General features: G+C 43.2%; 1 protein-coding gene across 1 annotated transcript in view; it reads left to right on the top strand.

Moving 5' to 3' along the window:
* The window catches only part of Ptprt (protein tyrosine phosphatase receptor type T), a 702,580-nt gene that overhangs the window by 149,736 nt on the left and 528,269 nt on the right, over positions 1-24,575 (top strand). The window contains exon 6 of the mRNA XM_042694435.1: positions 18,236-18,529. Within this exon, the coding sequence (XP_042550369.1) occupies positions 18,236-18,529 (294 nt within the window). The remainder of the gene's footprint in view (positions 1-18,235; positions 18,530-24,575) is intronic.

The raw sequence follows: 24,575 nt of genomic DNA, 5'->3' as shown, positions 1-24,575 counted from the left end.
TTAGGTAGAGTAGAGAAAGAGGAGGATGTGGTTTTAAAGAAGTATAAGAATATAAGACAAGGAATTTGCAGGGGGAAGGAATCAGTGGGAGGAGGGAAAAAGAGGGTACCAAAGGTGAAGAAGATTGTAAAACAGGGATATACATATATGAAGGCAGCATACACTGTTCAAAATGGGGAAGGGAGGGAGTGGGTTCTGGAAATGTGGTAGAGTAAGTTAAGTTCATTGTATGCACTGAGTGTGGGACCCATGCCTGTAATCCTTGTTACTCAGCAGGATGAGATCTGATGATCAACTCCAGGGAAGGAGAAAAAACTTGTCAGACCTTTATATATCTCCAGTTAATCAGCAAAAAGCTGGAAGTGGAGGTGTTGCTCACCTAAAGTGCATCAGCCTTGAAAAAGCCAGTATAGAATGTGATACCCTGAATTTGAAGCCCAATACTGACAGAAAGAAAAGAAGAAAGGAAGGAAAGAAGGAAGGAAGGGAGGGAGGGAAGGAAGGAAAAAGAGGGGGAGGGAGGGAAAAAGAGGAGGAGGAAAGGGAGAAAGACAGGAAGGAAGGAAGGAAGGAAGGAAAGGAGGGAGGGAGGGAGGGAGGGTGGGAAGGGTGCCAGTGGCTTTTGCCTATAATCCTAGCTACTCAGGAGGCTGAGATCTGAGGATCAAGGTTCAAACCAGCCTGGGTAGGAAAGTCCATTTTATGCACCTATGAGATTATTGCAATGAAACTGCCTTGTACTTACTAAGATATACTGATGAAAGAAACAAAATAAAGCCAGGAAGACCCTGACAGTCTAGTTTTCACTCATCTCTTTTATGACTTGTGTTTATGTATCTTATTTTAGCTATTTGATAAAAAAAAAATCATGTTGTTTAGGGTTGGTGTTTCCATTTCCAGCACACAGGAAGTGACTTGTACAAGGTGTGATGGAGGGATGGGTGTGACATCTGGGCTGGATGATGTGCAGATCTGCCTCCGGACTTCATTCTGCTTCCTGATCTGTTTTCTGCATTTGGTCAATACCTCATTTTCTTAATTACTGGAGCTCAGTAATGACTTTTGATAACTTTAAATATAAGCCTTCCAACTTTCATTTCCTTTTCCAATATTATTCCGAGTGTCTCTGGCCTTTTGCATTTTTATATGAAATTTAGAATTCAGTTGTCAAATTATCCAGGGAAATTGCCAAACATTTGATTTGGAACAGCACAGAGTTCCATTTAAGGAGAATCAATACGTTTATGATGTTGATTATTCTCGTTCACAAACGTGGAATATTGCTTCCCTTCTTTCAGCCTTTAAAATGTATCTCTGTAATGGTTGGTAGTTTTCAGTGTAGAAAAATAAATGCAAGCCAGATGCTGGTAACTCACACCTGTAATCCTAGCTACTCAGGAGGCTGAGATCTGAGGATCAGGGTTCAAAGCCAGCCCAGGCAGGAAAGTCCATGAGTCCACCAGAAAACCTGAAGTGCCACTGTAGCTCAAGTGGTAGGGCACTAGCCTTGAGCTGAAGAGCTGAGGGACAGTGCCCAGGACCAGAGTTAAAGCCCCATGACTGACAAAAATAAAAATAAAAATAAAAAATGCATATATACGTATATAGATATGTATATGTGAATTCCTAAATATTGTGTTTTTTTTTTTTTACTTTGTGGGATAATTTTATGCACATTTCTTATTGAAGGGCAAAATGTTTAGTTTGTGTGTGTGTGTGTGTGTGCGCGCGCGCGTGCGTGTGTGAAGTTCAATGACTTTGATGTAAGTCCAACCATATGACCTCCATTGGTGTGTAGTTATAAAAATTTTGTACAGGGCTGGGAATGTGGATTAGTGGTAGAGTGCTTGCCTAGCATGCATGAAGCCCTGGGTTTGATTCCTCAGTACCATATAAACAGAAAAAGCTGGAAGCGGTGCTGTGGCTCAAATGGTAGAGTGCTAGCCCTCAGCAAAAGAAGCTCAGGGACAGTGCCCACGCCCTGAGTTCAAGCCCCAGGACTGGCAAAAAAGATTTTTTTTTGTATTGTACTTTACCTATCTCAACCTCTCCTGTGTTTATTACTCTCGCCCCTGAAGGTGACATTGCTATGGTCTTATTGACACTAATTCAGTAATGATGCCTTGTAAATGTCATCATGTAATTGTTTGTGGTCTATACATTTTAATACATAGACTTTGCTGAATTCAGTTGTTCGATTGTGTTATAATTTGTGGGATGTAATTATATAGGTATAGAGAAATAAAATTATATGGTCTGAAGACATAGAGTTATAGTCTGAGAACAATGAAAAGCTGTGTTTCCTTCTGTCTCTTCTTCTTTTTTGCTTCATTGGGTTGGCCGGACCACGAAGTAGACATGGGATGGGGCTCAGGGAAGCAGTCAGGATTTTCTTGTTGTTTATGATGTTAAGTGGATATTTTGGACTCTATTACTAAAGAAAAGGGCTTCTCCTTTCTGATCCTAGTTAGCTTAGAACTTTTCCTTTAACATTGGCTTGACTCTCATCCAATATTTCCTTGGCACCTGTTGACATGATTACATGATTTTAATTGATTTTACCTTGATACAATAATATAAAATATATTTTGTAGGTCCAGAACAAGCCCAACTTGTCAGGATCTGTTTGTTCTTTTATGGATTACTAGATTTGATGTGTTAGAATGTGTGGGATTTTTGTCTCTGTTCATAGTTAAAAGGTATTATCCTTATAAGGTATTTTTCTGTGTGTTTTTGTATGCTGAAGCTGGGGCTTGAACGTAAGGCCTTGTGCTCTCTCTGGCTAGCACTCTACCACTTGTCCTACACCATCACACCACCATTTTCTGCTTTTGGATGGTTAATTGGAGAGGAACCCTGTCAGATTTGGGCGGGGGGTGGGGGGGGCATAGATAAGATTTGGAAGTATGAACTATCTTTGCATATCTTGTAATGTTTTTGAATTTTGAGATGAGGTCTTGCTGTGTATTCCAGTTTGTCCTTAAGCACAGTCTTCCTGCCTCAGCCTCTCAAATGTTGGAATTACATGTTTGGATTCTATGTAAGATGGGCTTTTTTTTTTTTTTTTTTTTTTTTAGTAGTATGAGGGATTTGCACACAGGGCTCTGTGCTTGATAAGTTGGTGCTTTATCACTTGAGCCACACTCCAGCCCTTTTGCTTTAGTTGTTTTTCAAATAGGAGCTCATTTTGTGCCCAGGCTGGCCTAGACTGCAATCCTCCTATTTACTCTTCCAGTGTATCTGAGATGATAAGCTAACATCACCATCTCCAGTATTTTATTGGTTGAGATGAAGTCTCATAAACATTTCCACAGGCTGTCTTCCAACCATGATCCTCTCAATCTCTGTCTCCTTAAGTAGCTGAGATTATAGGAATGAACAACCATGTCCAGCCTTTGTAAGGTTTTGATCCTCTGTCACAAACTTGCCAAATAAATTGGGAAGTATATCTTTTCTTTTTATTCCTAGAAGGAATTTGTGTGGAGATGATATTCCATCGAAACATTTTCTGTATGTAAAAATTAAAATATGATTATCCTCTACCTTCGAGTAGTAGTTGTTCTGCAAAGATATTCTAGCTAAAATTTTGTTACTTTGTATGACTCCTTGAAGTTACTGTGCATGTCTTTGAGTTCACCATGCCTCTTGTTTCAGAAGTACCGGTGGCTCACGCCTGTAATCCTGCTTATTTGGAAGTGGACATCCAAAGGATTACAATTTGAACCCAGCCTGGGCAGAAAAGTCCATGAGACATCATCTCCAAAATAATTGTCAAAAATTAGGCTGGAAGCATGGCTCAAGCAGTAGAGCACTAGCCAAGGAAGCAAGCAAGCTGAGTGAGCTTGAGGCCCTGAGTTCAAATCCCAGGACTAGAGAGATAAAATATAAAATAAAAAAAGAGAAAACGATCTAAAACTGTGTCTGAAATTGTCTAGACAATAAGTTTACCTTACTTTACTTCCTCTTGTCTCCACCACAGAAACCTGTAGCTACAGAGGCCTGCGGAAGACCCTGACATGAATCCCTTATTTCTATTGTCAGAGCCCAGGGCCACCTGTGGTCTGTGGGAATTGGCGGGATTCCTTTGTTTCAGAGAGCAATAATTTAGGCTCTTTGCCTGGATAAAGCAGAACACAGAGCCTGCCCCTAGGGGAACGAGGGGGGAGTTGAAGACGCTAATTTGCCAGTTCCTTTACAGAAAGGGGGCAGCCATCTCTTAAACTCTCTCCACAAACTGAGGAGACTGTGCAAATAAAGCCTCTTAATCCATCTGGATGCCCCTTCCTGACACTTCAGAGAGGTCCATCCTTCCAGTCACTTTGAGCCATTTCAGCAGCTTAGAGACTCATTATACATTTCCTCCTTGCATGCAAGGCTAGGACAAGGAGAATAAATTTGCAAGATAACAATATCTCTAAAGTCCCAGCCCCTTTCTGTGGAAGCCTCGCTTCCTGGAGCTGGTAGCATAGCAACTGCTGGCCTGGTCTCGGATGGGCCTGGGTGCCACATGTCTTCCTTCGCTCCCGCCACTTCCTTTGCCTCTATGCTTGATTATTTTTTGTTCTGTTCACTCTGGTAGAGTGCTTCCATGCTTTCTCCCTGAGTGAGTACCGAGGGCGAGTGGCTGGTCCTGGTGGGGATCACATGGTGTGATGGCCAAGTCCAAGATATCCTGGGTGGGCAGCTGCTGGGAGAGATCCCAAGAGGAGAATCTGGGCTCCGTGGCCCATGAGTGGAGAAGGCTCTGGGACAGATGCCGGAAACCATACCTAATAGTGATGAGGAGAAAGGAGTAACTCACATTTCTGCAAAACTTGCTGTGTCTTGATATTTATATTCAAACTTCACAAGGAATCAGTACTGTGGAGAAACTGGGATTCATGTAATTTGCCCAAGGTGACTGAAATGTTAAGTCAATCTGTATCTGACACTCAGAGATGTGTGTGTGTGTTTGTGAGAGAGAGAGAGAGAAAGAGAGAGAGAGAGAGAGTATGTGTGTGTATGTGTCAATCTTTGGACTTGAACTCAAGGCCAAGTGCTGTCTCTTACCTTTTGTGCTCAAGGCTAGCACTCTACCACTTGAACCACTGTTTCATTTACAGCTTTTTGATGGTTAATTGGATTTAAGAGTCTCATAGACTTTCTTGTCCAGGCTGGCTTTGAACTGTGATCCTCAGATCTTAGCCTTCTGAGTAGCTTGGATTACAGGTGTGAGCATGCCCCAGTGACTCAGAGCCTGTGTTTTCCAAACTACCCTTGCTAGTGAAAGTGAATGGCCAGCCGCAGGAAACAAAGCATAGGATGATGGACTAGGCTGCAAAGGAGGGAAACTGAGGCAAACAGTCCTTTGCATGAACCATTCAAGGCATTGCAAAAGTCCAGGAACATTTCCGTGTACGTTACTAGGACTTCTACTCATTCCATCTCCTTTGCACCTTATATCCAGTCAATGACCAAGTCCTGTCTCTTCTCTTCAGTCTCCCAGACATGCAACAGACCCTCTGCCTCTGCAATCCCTTAATGGTGACATTGGTCAGATCTTTCTACTCAGTAATAGACAATGTCTTTATTGGTATCCTAATTCAGAGCTTTCCCTCAGACCCAATCTCTATCATAACTCAGAAGAGCGGTCCTGAATGAGCATGTGCCTCTTAATATGACTACCTAGAAGGCCCCAGCCCTGATCGGGCATCTGCTGACCTCTTCACTCTATTATTCTGCTGCCCCCCATCCTCTCCTGTGTTTTATCAGGATGTATCTATCCTGAGTGACCCCACCTTTTCTCATCTCTGATAATGTTTCCTCCTCTCCCTGTGCCTGGTTTGACTCTCCTCTGCTTTCAAGGCTCAGCTCCTGCTTTGATTTCCCTAGGAAGCCTTCCTTTGCCTCCTTCATCTTATTTTATTTTTTTAGGACAAAGATTTCTTTTTTTTTTTTATTGTGAAAGTACCATATAGAGGGGTTACAATTACACGGGCAAGGTAATGAGTACATTTCTTTCTCTTTTTTTTTTGCCTTTCTTTTTTTTTTTATTGTGAAAATACTGTACAGAGGGGTTACAATTACATGGGCAAGATAATGAGCACATTTCTTATCAAGCATTGTAGCCTCCTCCTTTGTTTCCCCTTCCCATCCCTTCCCCCTGCCCCCCACTCAATCCCCCCTCCTTCCCACCCCGCACCAAAGTTGTAAAGTTTGTTTTCGACATAACAACTTGTACATCTCATGGTTACAATGTAATGAGTACATTTCTTATCAAGCATTGTTGCCTCCTCCTTTGTTTCCCTTTCTCATCTCCACCCCCCCCCACACACACCAATTGTAAAGCCCCTCAGTAGATGAATGGATCAAGCAAATGTGGTATATATACACAATGGAATTCTATGCCTCCATCAGAAAGAATAACATTGCCCCATTTGTTAGAAAATGGAAAGACTTGGAAAAAAATTATATTAAGTGAAGTAAGCCAGGCCCAAAGAAACATAGGTCCCATGGTTTCCATTATTTGCAATAACTAGCATATGTCTGAGACAAGCAGAAAAGGTCAGATAAGTTGATGTTAGGCAAAATGAATCCCAAGATAAGGACTCAAATTTTTTTTTTTTACTATTTTTTTCTTGCTATATTTATAAGATGAATTCTTTGTTGCTTTGTATGTCCCTCCCCCATGGTATAACCCGTGTTTTCACTGTATTTGATGTTGGTATAAATTTGTGGAGGGGAAGGGAAAAAACAAATTGTTTAAATAGGGATACAGGTGGACCCATTGCAACAATGAGATATATAAGACGTATGTCCTCCATCTTATTTTGAAGTCTGTCCCTGAATTGGTTTTCTATTACTACTGTAATGAACTGCCCTGGATTTGAATACTTAAGACCACCTAGATTCATTACTGAATAGTACTAGAGATCAGAGTCTACCCATGGCTCTGCAGGCCTCTGTGCCTTTGACTTAGGGGAAAAATCTTCCCCTTTTTAAAATATATGTTTTTTATTGTAAAAATACTGCACAGAGGGGTTACAGTTACATGAGTAAGGTAATGAGTACATTTCCTATCCAGCATTGTTACCTCCTCCTTTGTTTTTCCCGTACTATCCCTTCCCTCCACCTCCCCAACTCCTCCCTCCCCCACCCCCAAGTTATAAAGTTTGTTTTCAACATAGAGTCTTGGTTCTTTCCCTTCTTTAGCTTTATTTTATTTTATTTTTGTGATATTGGGGATTAAACTCATGACCTTGCTAGGCAAGGAATTTACCACTTGATCCCTAGCCCAGGTCTTCTTTTCTATGAGTCACAGTCTTTTCCTGCTCAGAGTCTTTCCTCCAGCCACAATGGAGGAACTTCTTTCAGTCTCCCTCCTCCTCATTCTGCCCCCATCCCTTCTTCATTCACGAGGAGCCATGTAATTACATTGGATGTACTTACATAATGCAGATGCTCTTCCCACTTGAGTTACTTGTCTCCATCACCTCTGCAAAGTCTCTTTGGCAAGACAATCTGCGGAACTCAGCTTTACCCTGTACTAACAATGTGACTTTGGGCAAGCTACTTAACTTCTGTGCTTTAGTTTATTCAGGCGGAAAAAAAATGAAGATGATTATAATAGTTACCTGTGTTAGTCAGGCTCCTGAAAACACCAGACCACCTAAGGTATTTCAAAGGATGGTTTTTATTGATGGGAATTTGTTACCGAAGTGAGGGAAAGCTGATAGAGAAAAAGTAGGATGCCAGGGAAGGCAAGAAAGGGAAAGCAGCTATGGCACCTGGACCTGCAAATATAGGGTGATAGGACCTAGACTTCCCAAGGAGAAGGCCTGTAGGGCTAATTCTGAGACCTGTGAAGCCATCTTAGCTGGTTCCTCAACCAGCACACCCAAAATGATGTTGTGCTGTCTGTGCTCTGAGGACCAATGAGTGTCCTGGAAATTCTTATAGTCCTAGGTAGTGAAGTTAGAACTTTTTTATAATTAGAATCATCACGTGGTTTTCCATTTTCAAGATGAAAAAAGAGAAAATCATGGAGATTTTGGGCCTGCCCAGAGTTGTACATCTCACTTCTTATGAGGCAGGGGTAAAGACAGGCTCAGCCTCTGTTCCTTAAGTGAGTTTCTTTTTTTCTTTGGATCCTCAGTTCCTTATTCTATGAAGCAGTGTTGCATATGAATCAATAGACTATGTAACTAGCATGATGTTTTGAACATTATCTGGGTCTGTCCTTAGATAGGGGGCCAGGGGCAGGGATCACAAAACTAAATTGGTTATACAGCAGGGTTGAAGGGCAAAGAGGAAAGTATGAGTTAGTTAATAGTCAAAGGAAAGAGGCTCCAGTTGGGCAGTTGGGAGAAATAGAATGTCTCCTCTATTTGTATCTCTATGTGCATTGGTGGGTGGGTGGGCTGGGGTGAGTGTTTCCTGGCCCTAGGATCAGTGAATAGAATTGCAACCAGACTGAGGCTTAGTCGAGTGAAGGGGGCATTGTTAAGTGCTTTCGGAAGCCATGTTATCCCCACCTGAACATCAAGGCTCACTTCATTTCTTAGTTACAACCAGTTTTGTTTTTGTTGCTTTTTTCCCCCTGAAACTGTTTGATTTCTATCTGGAGCAGGCAATACATACACATACAGCTCGATCTTCAGCTATTTGAAGCACTTTTGCTCTCTGTAGGAATTTTTGGGAGTCAAACTGTTACAAGTGCTCACAGCAGGGAAAAGAAGGATAGAATTGGTCTGGAGATTGCTGCCTGAGGATGAGGCCGAATTCCATTAAAGGGTCACCTCACCATCTCTATGTTGGAGGAGAGCTGTGGCAGTTTAAGGATAGATGCTCCCCTGGCCTAGCTCACTAAGTCCTGGTGCTCATAGGGTTTTGATATCTGGCCATAAGGCACCCATAGTATCTCCCCACTCACAGTGCAACTTTCTGAAGGCCAGGTTTCTCTACTCTTGATTTGGTTCCAAACTTTGTGGGCAGACATGTCACTAAATGTCAAACTCTACTGGATTTTGTATGGTCGATGCTTTGGAGCTAGGGAAAGAGAGGAGTCAATTGTGGTATATGTTGAAAAGCTCATGAATGAAACTAGATATACATCGGAACAACTGATGATCAAGAAAACTATTGAGGATTCAATGTCTTGAAGGTGTTGATAGAATTGCCTAATAGGACATGGTATAGGTGTAAAGGCCTATTTCTGGCAGCTTTCTAGGGTTCAATTTCCAGTAACATTTAGTGATATTGTTTCACCCTGCTAGGTTATAGAGAAGTCTTACTTTTGTTTGTTACCTTTTCCCCCCACAATATTTAAAGGTATCATTGACATATAGCAAAATACGTACATTTGTAGTATGCATTTTGATACCTGTTACTCAACTCTAGTCAAGATGTAGAAATTTTCATGACTCCAGAGGTTTTTCTCATGTTCCCTTCCAGGAATTCATCCCAGAAGAGGTCATACTGCTCTGAGTTTATTGTTATTATTTTATGATAGTATTAGGGCTTGAACTCGAGGCCTGGATACTGTCCCTTAGATTTTTTCACTCAAGGCTGGTGCTCTATCACTTGAACCACAGCTCCACTTCTAACTTTTTTTTTTTTACTTACTAATTAGAGATAAAAGTCTCACGGACTTTTCTGCTCAGGCTGGCTTTGAACCACAATCCTTAAACCTCAGCCTCTTGAATAACTAGGCTTACAAGTGTGCCACTGACATAGGACAATGTTTTTCCTTACTTAAGATGCTCCAGTTGGCACCTGAGATGAACAGATAGATAGTAGGAGGCAGTTCTTTTTCCAGAGGTTTTCTCGCTGATGTACTGTTCATTTCCAGACTCCAAGCCATAGATAGAACCTTCATGTTGAGAAATGTAAGATTGTAAACATAGTCTCCATGGAAGGTGTTGGTGGAGCCTCTATCCTATTATGGATAGGCTACATCTTTTCTCTTTAACTAAGATGTCTGTGCTAAAATGGTGCAGATGTTAAATCTGTGAATGTGTTGTCACAGGGTATTTATTCGTGTCCAGAGTTTGAGAACTGGTCCAGAAGTTGTATTAAGTCTTCTTTTCTCCCCTTGGCTGTGTTCTCAGCCTGTACACCATCAAAAAAATTCAGAGTCCCAAAGAAGTGTAGGATATGGGCATGTCATCTGCTAGCAGATTCTCTGTGTGTTTTTTTCTCTTCTCAACACAGACACTAATGGGGATCTTGCATGCGTTTCAGAATGGCTCCTGGATCTCTGAAGTGATCTGTGGAGCTCATGGTAATATTTTTTTTGTGCATTTTCCTGGGAAGAGCATTTCTTACTAGATTTTCTTTCAAGGCACAGGTTAAAAATTTTACTGGTATAGACTTTCCTTAATGACCCTTCTGGTTGATGACATTAATATCTCAAGTACAGAGGAGAAAACGAAGGGGCAGGCATCTGGTTCTGAGTTCACCTATATTTTTTCTTTGCTTCATTCCTGCTTCTTTTCCTATGAATCACCAGTCCACGTGTCTCCTAAAAAGGTAATTCTAAATTGGAAGATCACTGAAAAGTAAGAGAATAAAACAAAGCCATTTACTAATGGCTTTTTTGATACCAGAAAGAGGAGCTACTATGATGGTCTGTTCCTGCGAAGATGAATGGAAAGAAACACAGTGTTGGGTCTTGTGAACTTGTGAACCAGCAAGGCATTTGAGATGGGAACATTTGTGTACTCATGAAGGTGTTTGTTAGTGTCCTTCCACCTGCCATTAGATATTCATAAGAAGAGACTAAACATTTGGAAAGAATAATACTTCATTTTCTTACTGTGGTCAGAAATTGAAAACTGCAATAGGAGGGCAGCAAGCCATGACAAAAAGTCAATGGAAGAGAGCTTAATGTGGCCACTTGCTCAGCCCCAAAGCACTGAAGTCTGCTGCTCTTAATTCTACCCGGGACCAGTCTCCGTATAATTATATTAAAGAATTAGGCAGAGTCATCACAGAACTACAAAATATCACCCCTGAGGCCTCATTGGAGACTGATGAGAACTCTGGAGATTTGATAATGGCGATCAAAGGGTCCATATATTTAAAATGCACAAAGGATGAGCCTAGAAATTATCTGCCTGCCAACTTAACTTCGCTACCTGGAACAAATTATCCAGAAATCAATTTGCAAACACCTTTGAGATAACAAGGTCTTGAGTAATAACCTCCATGGCTTTGTAAAGAAAAGCACCTAGCTTGACTAATCTGCTTTAATTCCCTTCTCTGACCAAATGGCAGGCTATAATAGAGGCAATCTAAAGCCGGCCCTTAAGATTGGCCTGAGTCATACTGAGAAAATATTGCCCACCCCTGTTTTCTAGCACATTATTCTGCTTCTGGAGAATCTATGTTGCTAGGTAATTAATTAGGACAAAAAATGATGTATTTGTCCTTATCCAAAAGTCCTCAGCAGAGCTAGTAACTAACCTTCCTTTATACATATACATAGCCCAGAGGCAAGCCAGTTAGTTAATATGTAATAACAAAAAGATATCAATATGTGAATAAAAATACAGGTGGCTTATGCACGTAATCCCAGCTACTTGGGAAGTAGCGCTCTGGAGGATTGTGGTTTAAGGTCAGTCTGAACAAAAAGTTAGTGAGACCATCCCCATCTTCTCAAAAAATTTGAGTTTGGTGGTACATATCTACAATCCTAGGTATATGGGAGCATAAATAGGAGGATCAGGGTTTGAGGCCAACTCTAGGCAAAAACGTGAGCTCTTACCTGAAAAATGACTTCTATTCACCCTATGTGTGTTTTAATGTAACAACTCTATAACAGACTCTGGTATTCAAGCTTCACTTTAGTAGAGACGGGTTCTTCTAGAAAGCAAAACTTCCCTCCTTCTTTCCCTAGATAGTTTTGCTATATTCTGGAAAAATCATTTTTTTTCTATGACAGATATCTTTCTTTTTGTTAGATTATTTGGACTTTGCCAGAAAACCACACAGACATGTAGGTATAGAGAATAAATAAAGGTTTATTGCCGGGAAAGGGGCTGGCAAGACCCCTTCTCACAAGGGAGAAGTGAGAAGAAGCACTGGCTATTGTCTGAGGTGACCTATATAACCTAGGAGGTTTAGGAGGGGCTAGAAGGGGCTAGGAGGCAGAGACCCTGGTGTGGACATGAGGGCCAGGGACTTCATCATGGTAGACCAGGATTTATGTCTGCTGTCCAAATAGTAGATAAGCGGCCCTTCAGCTGCTTGGGCCTGAAGGACACTCTAAGGAGCTCCTGTTGCCTTATATGGTGGTAGCTGCCCCAGAGAAGTACCATCCCAAGGTAAAGGGCGGTTGGAGGCTGATTATTTACTGCCTTTACTACATGGGCCTGGTGTTGCCTAGGAAGGGAGCATGCTAAGCTGGGGAGAAGGGAAGGACTGGACTAAGCTATGGGAAAGGAGCTCATTTCGCTAACATTCCCAACTCTTTGGTTTAATAACTGAATGAGGGGCACCATGTTGGGATTATGGGTGAAGGTCGTTTCTTCTGGAGCTTCCTGCTGAGAGGGGGGTGAGGTAGTCAGTGGAGATGCTTGACCAGGTAGCCTCCCAGGAGTATTTGATTGACAGACTGATTGGTGAAAGGTTTTATCTTCCCCACGAGGATGTTTTGCATGCACCTGAGCAGACAAGGCACGATCAAAATAAGGGGAAAATTGCAGTTAAGAGACCCAAGATAGGCGTGAACCAGGGAGTAAGCCACCAGAATAGGTCCCATCTCCCTTCGTTCTGTTGGATATTTTCCTCAAGTTTTCTGAGATGTTTGACTTGTTCCTTAATGGCATAGCTGCTACCAGTTAGGTCACAGAAGCACATATTTTTAATCTCCTCATACTCTTGTGATGGAGTAAGAGTAATCAAGGCAGCATGATTGTCAAGAATAGCAGTGCAATGGCAGAGGAGGTGTAGTTAATGCTTTTTACCACTATGCATGCCAAATATATAGGCTCCTACCACCAGCCCTGGTATCCCAATCAAGGCAAAATATTCTGCTTCAGACAGGAGGTGTAGTTTATCAATACAACTTTCATCCAGTGCCAGACTTCTAGTTTTACAACCTCGTTGAGGCTGGGAAAGCTCCTTGTGAAGTAGCACAACAGCTAGATGGCTTAGGCAGCAGCGGGAGTTACGAGGCAGATAGGCAGGGATATAGTTCAAAGTATAACTTTCACAGGTAAAAAACCAGCCCTGGGTAAGGAGACATAGCCCTCCACATATAAAATACGTTCATAGTTGGCACAAGTAAAGTTGCCCCTCTTCAGCTCTATGCAATTTGGGGTACAATTTTGAATCTGGGAACAGGTGTTATTTTCCAGCATTATAACCCAGGGTGGTGTATAACAACAGGGCATCTGCCAGTCTCTCATGTGAAGGCTTTCCCCAGTAGGAGTCAGCATAGATGGCATTTATACTTGTTTGGGGTAGATAGGATGGCTGATGATGCTGTTTCTGCCCTCAATCTTTAGCACCTGGCATTTCTGTGACATTAGGGTGACTGGATGGATTCAAGATGGATTGTCCGGTCTGGTAGATTGCAGAGTGAGAAGGCTGGTTAGGCCGGTGGCACTCGATGTGCCAAGATGAATCCTGTAGGGGAGCAGCCTTGGACCTGTACAGATAGGGACTGGATCTAACATCTCCAGCCCTTTGTATAGAAGAGGACACAACTTTCTGCTGGCAAGGGGCATTGACATTAGGGGTAAAAAGGCAGAGATGTGGAGATGTGGTCCTCTCTGAGAGAAGGCAGTAAGCAGCAGCTATCCCTTGGTGGTAGACACAAGTTCTTGAATGAAGTCTGGAAGAAGTCTCAAGAGGCAGGGACTCAGAGTTTTGCAATGACAAAACTCAATAGATGTTTTTAAACTGCAACTGATTGGCACTTTGGGTACCAACCATTGCCTCTTGGCAGCCTGTTTAAAATGGCTTATATCCTTTTAGAGATACATCAAATTGCAAAATAGTACAGAAATCAAATCAAATCACATTTTTTGCTCATACACCCCTATCATCTGATTTGTGGGGATTAACATTACCGACAGGTAGAAGGAAACACAAGCAAATCAGGACAATGGAGAAGTCTGAGCTTCAGTAGCTCTGAAGTGGCTTGTGCTTTTCACCCTGAATCAGCCCCAGGTCTGGGCTAGGCCCAGCCTGAATGGATTGTCGCACCTCTTGTTGTTTTCCTGCAACATTTCTACACATACTGGTTAAAGACCTGGTTTACACTGGCTTTTGCAGGTTGGTGCCACTGGTTTAGGCAGTGGTGACAACTTTGTTTTGTTTCCTGGGCCTTTACCCATGCACAGGAGCAAACTGCATCTGGTCCCTTGATCTTAAAGAGAATTGATGGGCACACAGGAGAGAAGATGGAGAAACAAAACCTTAGCCTTATTTCACCAGCCATGATCAGATATACATTTAACTTTTAGCAAAGATGGACATAAGGAATGACATAAATCATAGTGAACTTAATTTACATTTCAAAGAAACCATTTTTTAAAATTTCTTTCCTAAATCCCTTTAAAACTGCCTGTTTTTAATTTGGCTTATAGTCAGTTCTTGGAATTTTCAAAGCAACTCAAATTAAATCACAGCTTCCATTGACTAATATGTTTTACAAACACAGTACTTGGTAACTTGGAAACCATGACCATTTTATGTATTTTACATTAGATAAATAGACATGTCTGTGCACAAATCACAGGGTGTGCTTAGATTTTAATATCGGCCATTTAAGGGTTTTGGGGGATTATGATAGAACCATGTGGTCAGTTAAAAAACAAAACTTTGCCAACAACCAAAGAACTTAGGAGACAGGACAGGAACACAGAGACAATGGCATGCCATAATGGACATGAACATAGAGACAGGTGACATACCATATTGGAGTAGAGAGGTCAGGCAAGGGTCACAGAATAGACACCAGACGAAACAGAAGGGTAGAGTCCCAGGTTTTAGACAAACATATAAACATGAAAGAGGACAAAGAAACAAAGACTTCCAGAAGGTTTTTGAGTGACTCCAAAAAGATGTTTGGAAAGCATGTCCAGCATTGACGAGCTGGCTGTCAGAGTGGTGGAAAGACAAGGCCCTGAAATTTGTCAAGAGGTGTACCTCCCTCTGTAGGGGTTTCTTTCCCCTGACAAGCAGCCCACCGAGGCCATCCACCAGTGACTTTAATGAACCCAGATACCCTCCTTGGCACTAGGATTTTGGTGGGACTTTTAAGGTGGGAAAAGGAGAAGCCACACTTAGAAGGACGGAATCTTGGAGCCCATTGATATACTTAATACAGTTAGGAAATAGGCCAGAGAGGATAGAAGGGACAAAAACAATGCCAACAAACCAATTCAGCTCCAATGGAAAGCTGAAGTGGGGCATCATGGTGACCAGAGAAGAGCGAGTCAGGAGACATTGTGGGGTGGTGGGTAAAAGGAAAGAGCAGTAAAGAGAGAAGCTGGTCCAGTGTGTTAGCCAGCCAGCCACTGTCAGCGATGGATTAATGACAGAGACAGGGCAGGGGCCCGATTATTTAGGGTCTAGAAGGGAAGAAGGTGTCAGCTAGAGAAGAAGGTTGGGAAATGTAAGGTTTATGCTCACACAGAGAGGCAGGCAGGGAGGCAGGGACAGAGGTTAGACTGAGGATGACCCATTGGTGGTGTAGTCTAAGGCCAAAACCGTCCCGGCATCCCCGGAGTGTCTCTGTCCTTAGGGAGAATAATGGCAGTGAGACTCAATGGAAGGGTTGTCACCCAGCCCCTATGGCTCAGACCTCCCCAGGCCTTTGGCCAGAGTCTCGCAGTAGCCTGGTACCAGGGCCTTAAAAGATTAATTGAGAGACTGGATAAAAGAGAAAGAACATCACCATAGGAATCTCAAGTCCACTTAGACAACAGTTTTAGTTTAGAGAATCCCAACCAGCTATGGAGAGGAAGAATGTACAAGAGGAACCACTGATCCAGGATGGCTGGCCCTGGAGAGGGAATCTAGGGGGGGGGTCCTTGGGACCCTGCCTGCATCTCACTTCTCAAGGCACAAATCTGTCAGCAGGAGTAGAGACAATTTAGTGGGAAATGATCTCCAGTCTGGAGATTATCAGCAAGACAGAGAGAGATGGACAGAGAGATGGAGCTGATACCAGACAAGAGAAGTTAGAGGAGATGGCTAGGAGATTTATAGCAGAGAAGGAATTAGTGGGCAGTGTAAGACAAGTGTGTGTGTGGGGGGGGGGTTGGAACAGTGAGGGTAGGAGGGCTTGGAAAGGGGCCTGGAAGGAGTATCAGTGCCACATGGGAGTTAGCCTACAGAGAGAGAGAGAGAGAGAGAGAGGAGGGCTTTGGTCCTGAAGGCTTGGTGGGGAGAAGGAACTGCTGAGAGTATGGGAGGGAGTGGAGTGGGAGAAGGGGCTGGGGCAGTGACCACCCAAAGGAGGAGCCATAGGAGGAGCTGCTGAAAGGAGGAAGGAAAGGGCAGGGCAAGAGCTGGAGTGGGAGGAAGAGCTGAGGGGGCAGCTGGAGCTGCCACCAGAGTGGGAGGAGGAGCTGCGCTGGGGCGGGGTGCTGGCTGGGGGAGGGGTGAGAAGTCACAGGCAATGGCGGCAGTGGCAATGGGCAGCAGGGAAGGCAGGAGGGAGAGAATCTGAAGACAGTGTGGCCTTGAGAGGGAGAATTTAGTGTGTAAAGTATAAGGGCATAAGTAGAGTGGCAGAGAGAGAGGGAGAGAGTGATTTTTAGTCTGGAAGTAAAGAGAGAGTAAAGAAGTAAGAAGTCCGGGATGTGCTCTATTTTCTGAGCACTCGCAAGAGTTGTATAAATCCCAAATAATGATGGGGTTAAAGGTGCTGTTAAGCGGCCATTTAGATTGGCTGTCTAGGTCATAATCAAGCCATGTTCAGTCCTACGGATCAATGAGGCGCCTGAGCTTGAGGCCAGGGGCCAGGTGGAGGGAGAGCATATTGGTCAGTATGCACCCCAGGGGGGAGTTAGATGGGATCTTAGACTGAGAATTACCCATGGTGACATGATCTAAGGCCAAAACAATCAAGGTGTCCCCAGAATGTTTTAGTCTTTGGGAGAGTGTGGTGGGAGACAGTGGTAGATTATCACCTGACCCCTGTGCCCTGGAACCTCAGGTCTGAGTCCTAGGCCCGTGTCTCAGACCCTAAGTCTTCAGCTGGAGACTCACAACAGCCTAGTACCGAGGCTTTTGGGTATGAGTTAAAGAAAAGTTGGTACTATGAGTCTGAATAAAAGAAAAGAATGACACCATAGGAATCCCAAGTCCACTCACCCCGTGCAGATGAGTGAAGGCCAATGAATTGGATGTGGGAGAGCCCTGGGTGGCAGGAGCCCATGTAGTGGGTCCTGTTGGCTTGGCAGAAGTCTGGACCCCTGGGTTCGCAACTCTGAGGGTGAGAGGGGAACTAGCACAGAGACATTTGAGAACCAGGCTCCTGGGAAGCTTGGATGAGCAAATTCACCAAGATAAATCTAGTTCCTGGCTAATGTACCTATGATAGAATAAATTAGACTTTGCCAGAAAACCAGGCAGACATCCAGGTACAGAGAGCAAAAAAAGGTTGATTGCCAGGAAAGGGAGAAGTGCAAAGAAGTGCAAGCTATTGTCTGAGGTGACCTATAAAACCTAGGAGGTTTAGGAGGGGCTAGAAGGAGCTAGGAGGCAAGAGACCCTGGTGTGGACTTGAGAGCCAAGAGCTTCATCATGGTGGGCTAGGATTTGTGGCTGCAGTCCAAGTATCAGATAAGGGGCCTTGCAGCTGTCCAGACTATAAGGGGCTCTTGTTGCCTTATATGGTGGTAGCTGCCCCAGAGAAGTGCCATCCCAAGGTAAAGGGGGTTGGAGGCTGATTATTTACTGCCTTTACTACATGGGCCTAGTGTTGCCTAGGAAGGGAGCATGCTAAGCTGTGGAAAGGGGAAGAGCGTACTAAGCTACGGGAAGGGAGCTCATTTCACTAACACAATGAAGATGATACAGTAGCTGTTGACTATAGTAACTGCAGAAAGGCCAGTTCAAGTATTTAGAGATATATCATTGAAATAGAGGATGAATGAAGTTAAAAAAACAACAACAGGAATTGGGCTACTTGGTGTGTCTATGTCTGGAATCCCACCCCTTGTATTTCCAAGCTTGGATTCTCTCTGTAAACCATTCTCATGTAAGAATCTGTTGTCAATTCCTTGTCTTACAGAGCCTCCCACACCCATTGCCCCCCCAGAGCTGCTGGCTGTGGGGGCCACCTACCTGTGGATCAAGCCCAACGCCAATTCCATCATTGGAGATGGTCCCATCATCCTGAAGGAGGTGGAGTACCGTACCACCACGGGCACCTGGGCTGAGACCCACATCGTTGACTCTCCCAACTATAAGCTCTGGCACCTAGACCCTGACGTGGAATACGAGATCCGGGTGCTCCTCACACGGCCCGGTGAAGGGGGCACGGGACCTCCAGGGCCTCCCCTTACCACCAGGACCAAGTGTGCCGGTAAGAACCTCCTTGCGGGCGCCATTTTGACAGCTGAGGATGTTGACCTGACTGGTCTCCTTGTTGCTTTTCTGGGATGGAACATTCCCAGATTTCTCTGGTGTCCACGCGTCTTCTTATAAACAGTCAAGCTGAAGTCTTGTCTCGGAGAAACCCCTCGCTGGGACCATGATTCTAAATACTATGGATTTTGACCCTATTGTGGAAAGGCTGTGATTCTGACATGATGTCTGATGAGACACTGGCTTCATAGCCGTGAGGATTTCTGATGCTGTTTGTATGTGTCTCAGGGCTCATGGTTTTGTGCGTCTCAGGATTCTTGTCCCTGAGCCTTGGAGAGTTCCTAACTGATTGTGTGCTTATTTAACATTTTCATGGAGATGACATCCCTGTGTGGTGTGGTTCTGGTGATATAGTTAACAAGTGTTTTGTTCCAGCTGTGCCCCTGAGAGTCCCAGGCTGGGCCTGTAACCCTTGGTCATTTCTCTGATAGTTCCTGGTTCTTGCTTTGTCTCTGAGGGGCTCCTGGTGTTACCTATGTCATTGTGACTTCCTGTCTTGAAACGAATCCTGGGATAGTTCCAATGGCTGGGAGGTTCCTTAGTCTGTATTGCTGGGACTCCTGGCTCCCATATAAGTGTCTGGAATGGGACTTTTCCTTAATGGGACTCGGGATTCTACCATATCTCTATGGGCTTCTGGTTCCAGCTGTCTCCCTGATGTTCCTGGATGCTGCAAAAGAGTTTGCTGGCTGGTAATTTGTCTGAGAGAGTTCTTTGGCTCCAGCTATATCCCTGAGGCTTCCTGGCTTTGACTGCATTTCTAATAAGGGACTGTTGGCTAGGGCTGTAACTCTGAGAGGTTCTGGGCTCTGACTGGTATACACACACACAGCTGCAATTTGTATTCTGTTTGTTCACTTTAAATGACCATTTGCCATAAGTACTTTTATATATACATGAGGGAATAGAGGCTCAGTATTTTAAAACTTTTTGTCTAAGAATTGGCCAATAGCACAGTTAAAATTTGCACTCAGGTTGTCTGATGCTACTGCCCTTGACCTTTGGTCACACCATAGTGGATACATGGGAAGGTGAAAGCCATTGTCATGACAGGCGGACCTGGGGCTGCTGCACTGGGATGAGGGATGGGGCTCAGGGAAGCAGGCAATATGGCCACCCAAGAGAAAAGGAGTCACTGGTAGCTTCCAGGTATGAGAGGCAGTGAAGAATCCATCGGTATGGCTACATGGAACAGAAAACAGAGTATAGCACATCACTTCTTCTGTGATGTGACATATGTGCAGCTAAGAGCCATTAACTTGTGCCACATTATGCAATAAAAAACTACAGGGCTGTCTTCCAGACACCAAAGATTCATATGTCTCTAATTCTAGCTACTTAGGAGGCTGGGAACTGGAGGACTGAGGTTGGAAGCCAGGCCTGGCAGGAAAGTCAACAAGACTCCATCTCCGAAATCATCAGCAGTAAAGTGATGCTGAAGGTGTGGCTCAGGTGACAGGGCACCAGGCAACAACTACGGTATTTCTTTTTTGAAATAAGGCTGGGGTTTCCCATATTTCATCAGCTTCTCCTTAAAAAATATCAACCTAGCATACATGGTGGCACAATTGTACACATGTTGAATGGCTAAGAAATATGTAAATTATCTAGTACATTTGACTAAGTGTCTTAAGAAAGATCTGAAGTGGGCTTGAGGGAATCAGAACGGCTGCAGCTGTGAGTTGTCTAGAAGGACTCAAAGAAGGCGGTTAGGAAGATGTAGTCGCCAGGCACCCAAGGATTTGGCTCATAGCCCCTGACATGAGCTAAGGGCAGTGTGTTGGAGGGATGTGTGCATGTGTGTCCTGTGTGTGACTCAGTTCAACTGGGTAAAGTTTCCTGCTCTCCACTAAGATTTTCTATGCACGAAATCCTACATAGGGAAGTGCAGAATTTGCATTATGCTTAAATCAATCCCTCAGAGAGGACTTGTTTTGGAACAAATTTAAGTGTTGTGGCAATAGTGGCTATATAACCATTGCAAAGTCTCTCAACAGGGTTACAGGTAGGAGAGGGAATATTCCATGCTTGTAACTACTTCTTTGAACGTTACTGAACGACTTTGATCAACAGAGATGCCATTTTCTCCATTATTCACAAAAGAGGCCTTTGGTAAAATTCCTCATTCTGGAACCAGATTATGGAGTTTACTATTTTGAAAGGACATAAGGGTAGGTTATTAAACCAGGTAATACCTTATCTGAGCTTTGCAATGCAATAGTCATCTATAAAGATAATTGATTTGATTTTGCTGATGATTCCTCTCTCCTTCCACAGGGTAAATGTGATGGTTTTCAGGGGGTTTGATCTTTATAAATGATATTCAAAGTACTTTAGCAGCCCCTGTGGACTTCTTTGCTGATGAACGTATAATACATTTAGAAATTCAATCACAAGATGATTGTCTCAATAAAAATCCACAAGCTATTGCAGACAGTTGCCACAACTGTATAATGGAGATTTTACATGTTGAAAACACAATAGTCTATCACTATAAAAATTATGAGCTAGCATGCCGCTTGCGGTATTATATTACAAGACATGTTGGTGTATAAGTAAGTTACAGCTAAAACCTTGAATAACCCACATTCTACCAAATGTATCATCAAGAAAATAATCTTCCTTCTCTCACTGCCACTGATGGTAGAATGTTCTTTTCTTTGTAATTAATTTTTAAGAGCATTTCAGGGCTGATACTCATTTGTGAATGCTCCTTATTGGTGTTAGTTGTCTGCGTTTTCTCCTCTTTCCTATTCTATTATTAATCACACTGGAAATGTACTCATTATTTTGCAAAATAGAAAAATGAGGGAGTGTGGGGTGGGGAAGTTATAATTTCTGCCCAGAGGGATTTAGAAGCTGGATAAAGAGTCCAACAAAACAGTAGAAGATGTGAAAACATACATATAAAGTCAGGTATTGAAATAGCATATGTCACAGAGGAAAACCAGGTCATCATGAAAAGAACAATACTCCTGGAATTATCTAAAGCAGAGCTTTCTCAAGCAGTGGGACCCCTTGACCAGCATTATTAGTTTGCTACATAGTGAATATTTGTGCTTACCCCAAATTCATGTGGTGAAACATAAACTTCAGTGTGCTAGTATTAGGAGGTGGAGCTTTTGAAAGGTGATTAGGTTATAGGTGGAATTTATACCTTTAGAAAAGATACCCCAGAGCCAGGTGCTGGTGGCTTACACCTGTAATCCTAGCTACTAAGGAGGCTGAGATCTGAGGATCATGGGTCAAAGCCAGCCCAGTCAGGAAAATCCATGAGACTCTTATCTCCAACTAACTACCAGAAAACTGGAAGTGGCACTGTGGCTCAAGTGGTACAATGCTAGCCTTGAGCTGAAGAGCTGAGGGACAGCACCCAGGCCCAGAGTTCAAGCCGCACAACTGACAAAAAAGATACTCCCCGCCAAGGATCAGCATGGTAGTTTATACCTATAATCCTAGCTACATGGAAGCAGAGGTAGAGAGATCACATTCTAAGGTAGGACTGGGTAAAAAAGTGCGAGGCAATGAGACCTTATTTGAAAAATAACTAACGTTAATAAAGGGATGGGTGCAAGAATGAAGTAGTTGAGGGCCTGACTAGCAAGCTCAAGGCCCTGAGCTCATTGACAAAAGTTGAGAAACAGAGAAACAGAGAGACCCCAGAAAGTTCCCAGGCTTTATCCATGTGAGAACACAAGAAGATGGTTCTGTGAACCAGGGAGATGGACCTTCACCAGATTTCTAATTAGCTGGCATGTAGATAGTTAGGACTTTCTAGTCTCCTGAACTATAGGAAATCCATTTCTGTTGTTTTATAAAATAGCCAGTTTGTGCTATTCTATTCAAACAGCCCAAAGGAATTAGGACAAGTATCCTAGGAACTTGTCAGAAATTCTGACAGTGAGGCCTAAAGCTATGTTCTTGAAGCCCTCTGAGATACATCCCAATGTACCATGCAACATATGTGCCCCCTTGGCAGTATACTCATTTTATAACTTGACACTTACGGTAGCTCTGAAAGTAGGTGGGAGAAACACTGAGACAGGATTACCAGGGAGAGGTCCCACATCCTTGAAGTGCTTATAGCCAAGGCTCAGGACTGAAAGCACCCCACGCTACATGGTGTGGTAGAATTTTGGCCCTGGGAGCTGTTTTTTGTGTTTTGATCACAAGAGTCCTTTACAGGTTAGGAATGGATGATAACTGTAGAGATCAGACTAAAACAAGTGGCTGGCTCTGTCCCTTCTATCAAATGAATGCGTATTGAGTCCCTTCTCCCTCCCAGGCACTGGTGAGTGAGGCCAGAGACCAGGAGCAGGGAGAAGCATGGTAGTAGTAAGTTAAACGCTCAAGTAGACCCCAGGACAACAACTCAGCAAGGGTATGTGGAGTTATATTTTACTTCTGCCAGGTCTGACAAGTCACTGGTCAGGTATATCTTTGGGGCACAGGATGAGGATTCAGCTCTTAAGCAGGTAGTATTGATTATTATTACCAATCACAGAGCATCCCATAGGAACAATTAGAATTCAGAGAGAGCCAGTTACACTGGAACCTAGGCAGATTCTCACAGGAGTCCAGGGGTGTGGGGATGGGAGAACAGAGGCGTAAGTTGACACCTCAGGGTCTGGTTTAGATGATTGAGAGTTGAGCAGTGGGACTGTTTTCTGAGATGGGGAAGATACAGGATGGGCAAAAGAGTCCATTCTGGTTTGAGTGTTGTATTTGAAAAGATGAACAGCAGGCAATGGAAATGTGAAAATATGGAGCTCAGAATACCCCAGCAGAACTTTGGTTCATGAGAACTACCTGATTTCATCTGGACTTTAGGATCAAAGGGACTTCTTACTACTGAGAAAATGCAATTTAATTCCGTCTTCATGCTCCATTCATTCCTTATTCATTATTTTCTCTCTCTTCTTCATTCTAATCATTCATCATCTTGCCTGAGATACAGGCCTGAGGGCAAAGGCAATAATGTATATCAAAGTGTTTTGAAAAGCTCAAAATGCTCTTTAGATGCCTATAATGAAACAAACCATTATTTGTTGCTGCTTTCGATATGGCTGTTATGATTATGAGTCATTATATTAAAATAAGCAGGCTTGCTTGTCTGTTTCTCAGGATAGATGGGGCTGTAGTAGATGGACATTTTCTTTTCTTGGTTTGTTTATTTGTTGCTGGTGTGTTTGTTTAGTACTGCTTAGGGATCTAATTATAATCATTTATTACTCTTCATTATCCCATGGGATAATCCTGCTGCAGAATACAATGTTCATAGTGTAGTCTGGACCCAGGGATTTTCTTGTCTAGAACATGAAGTGGTTTTGATCATCCCATTCCCAGCAGCAGGTAGCCAGGGAGTGGGGCCTGGGGTGTTTGGTCAGGTGTTTGGCCAGGTGTTTGGTCCTGAGGGAGCTGTATGATCCTCACCCAGCTCACTTTGAATCTTGCCTTCTGGCAGGACCATTGCAGACCATTGCTAGTTTCCCTATCCAACATTAGCATGGTTAACATAAAACTGAGGAGGAGATGATAGGTAGAGGATATTCATTAGATTCCAAACAGTAGGAGCAACATCTCATAGCATTAACTATTATCTAGAGTTGACAGGGAGAACAGTGACATTGAGAATGGTTACCAGGGTGAGTAGCAGGGAAAGCAAGTGGAGATGTATTCATAGTTGTATGATAGACAATAATATAGGCAGTGTGTTGATCCACGTTGGTCCTGAATCTATTGTGTAGCCTCCCTTTTAATGTCCTTATTACCTGCCTGTTGGTCATTAGACATCATGTCTGCCTCCATGGGATCCTATGGATCCTGGTTTTGTGCCTGGATGCATTTCTCCTCATCTTAAAAACAGTTCTTCAACCTACAGTTGCCTCTCTCTTTTTTTTCGTCTATTAATAAGGTTTTTTATTGTGAAAATAACGCACAGAGGGGTTACAATTACATGAGCAAGGTAATGAGTACATTTCTTA

The sequence above is a fragment of the Dipodomys spectabilis genome, unplaced genomic scaffold, assembly GCF_019054845.1.
Source record: "Dipodomys spectabilis isolate Male_0828 unplaced genomic scaffold, ASM1905484v1 ptg000175l, whole genome shotgun sequence".
Taxonomy (NCBI): domain Eukaryota; kingdom Metazoa; phylum Chordata; class Mammalia; order Rodentia; family Heteromyidae; genus Dipodomys; species Dipodomys spectabilis.
This window is presented reverse-complemented; position numbering and strand designations above follow the sequence as displayed.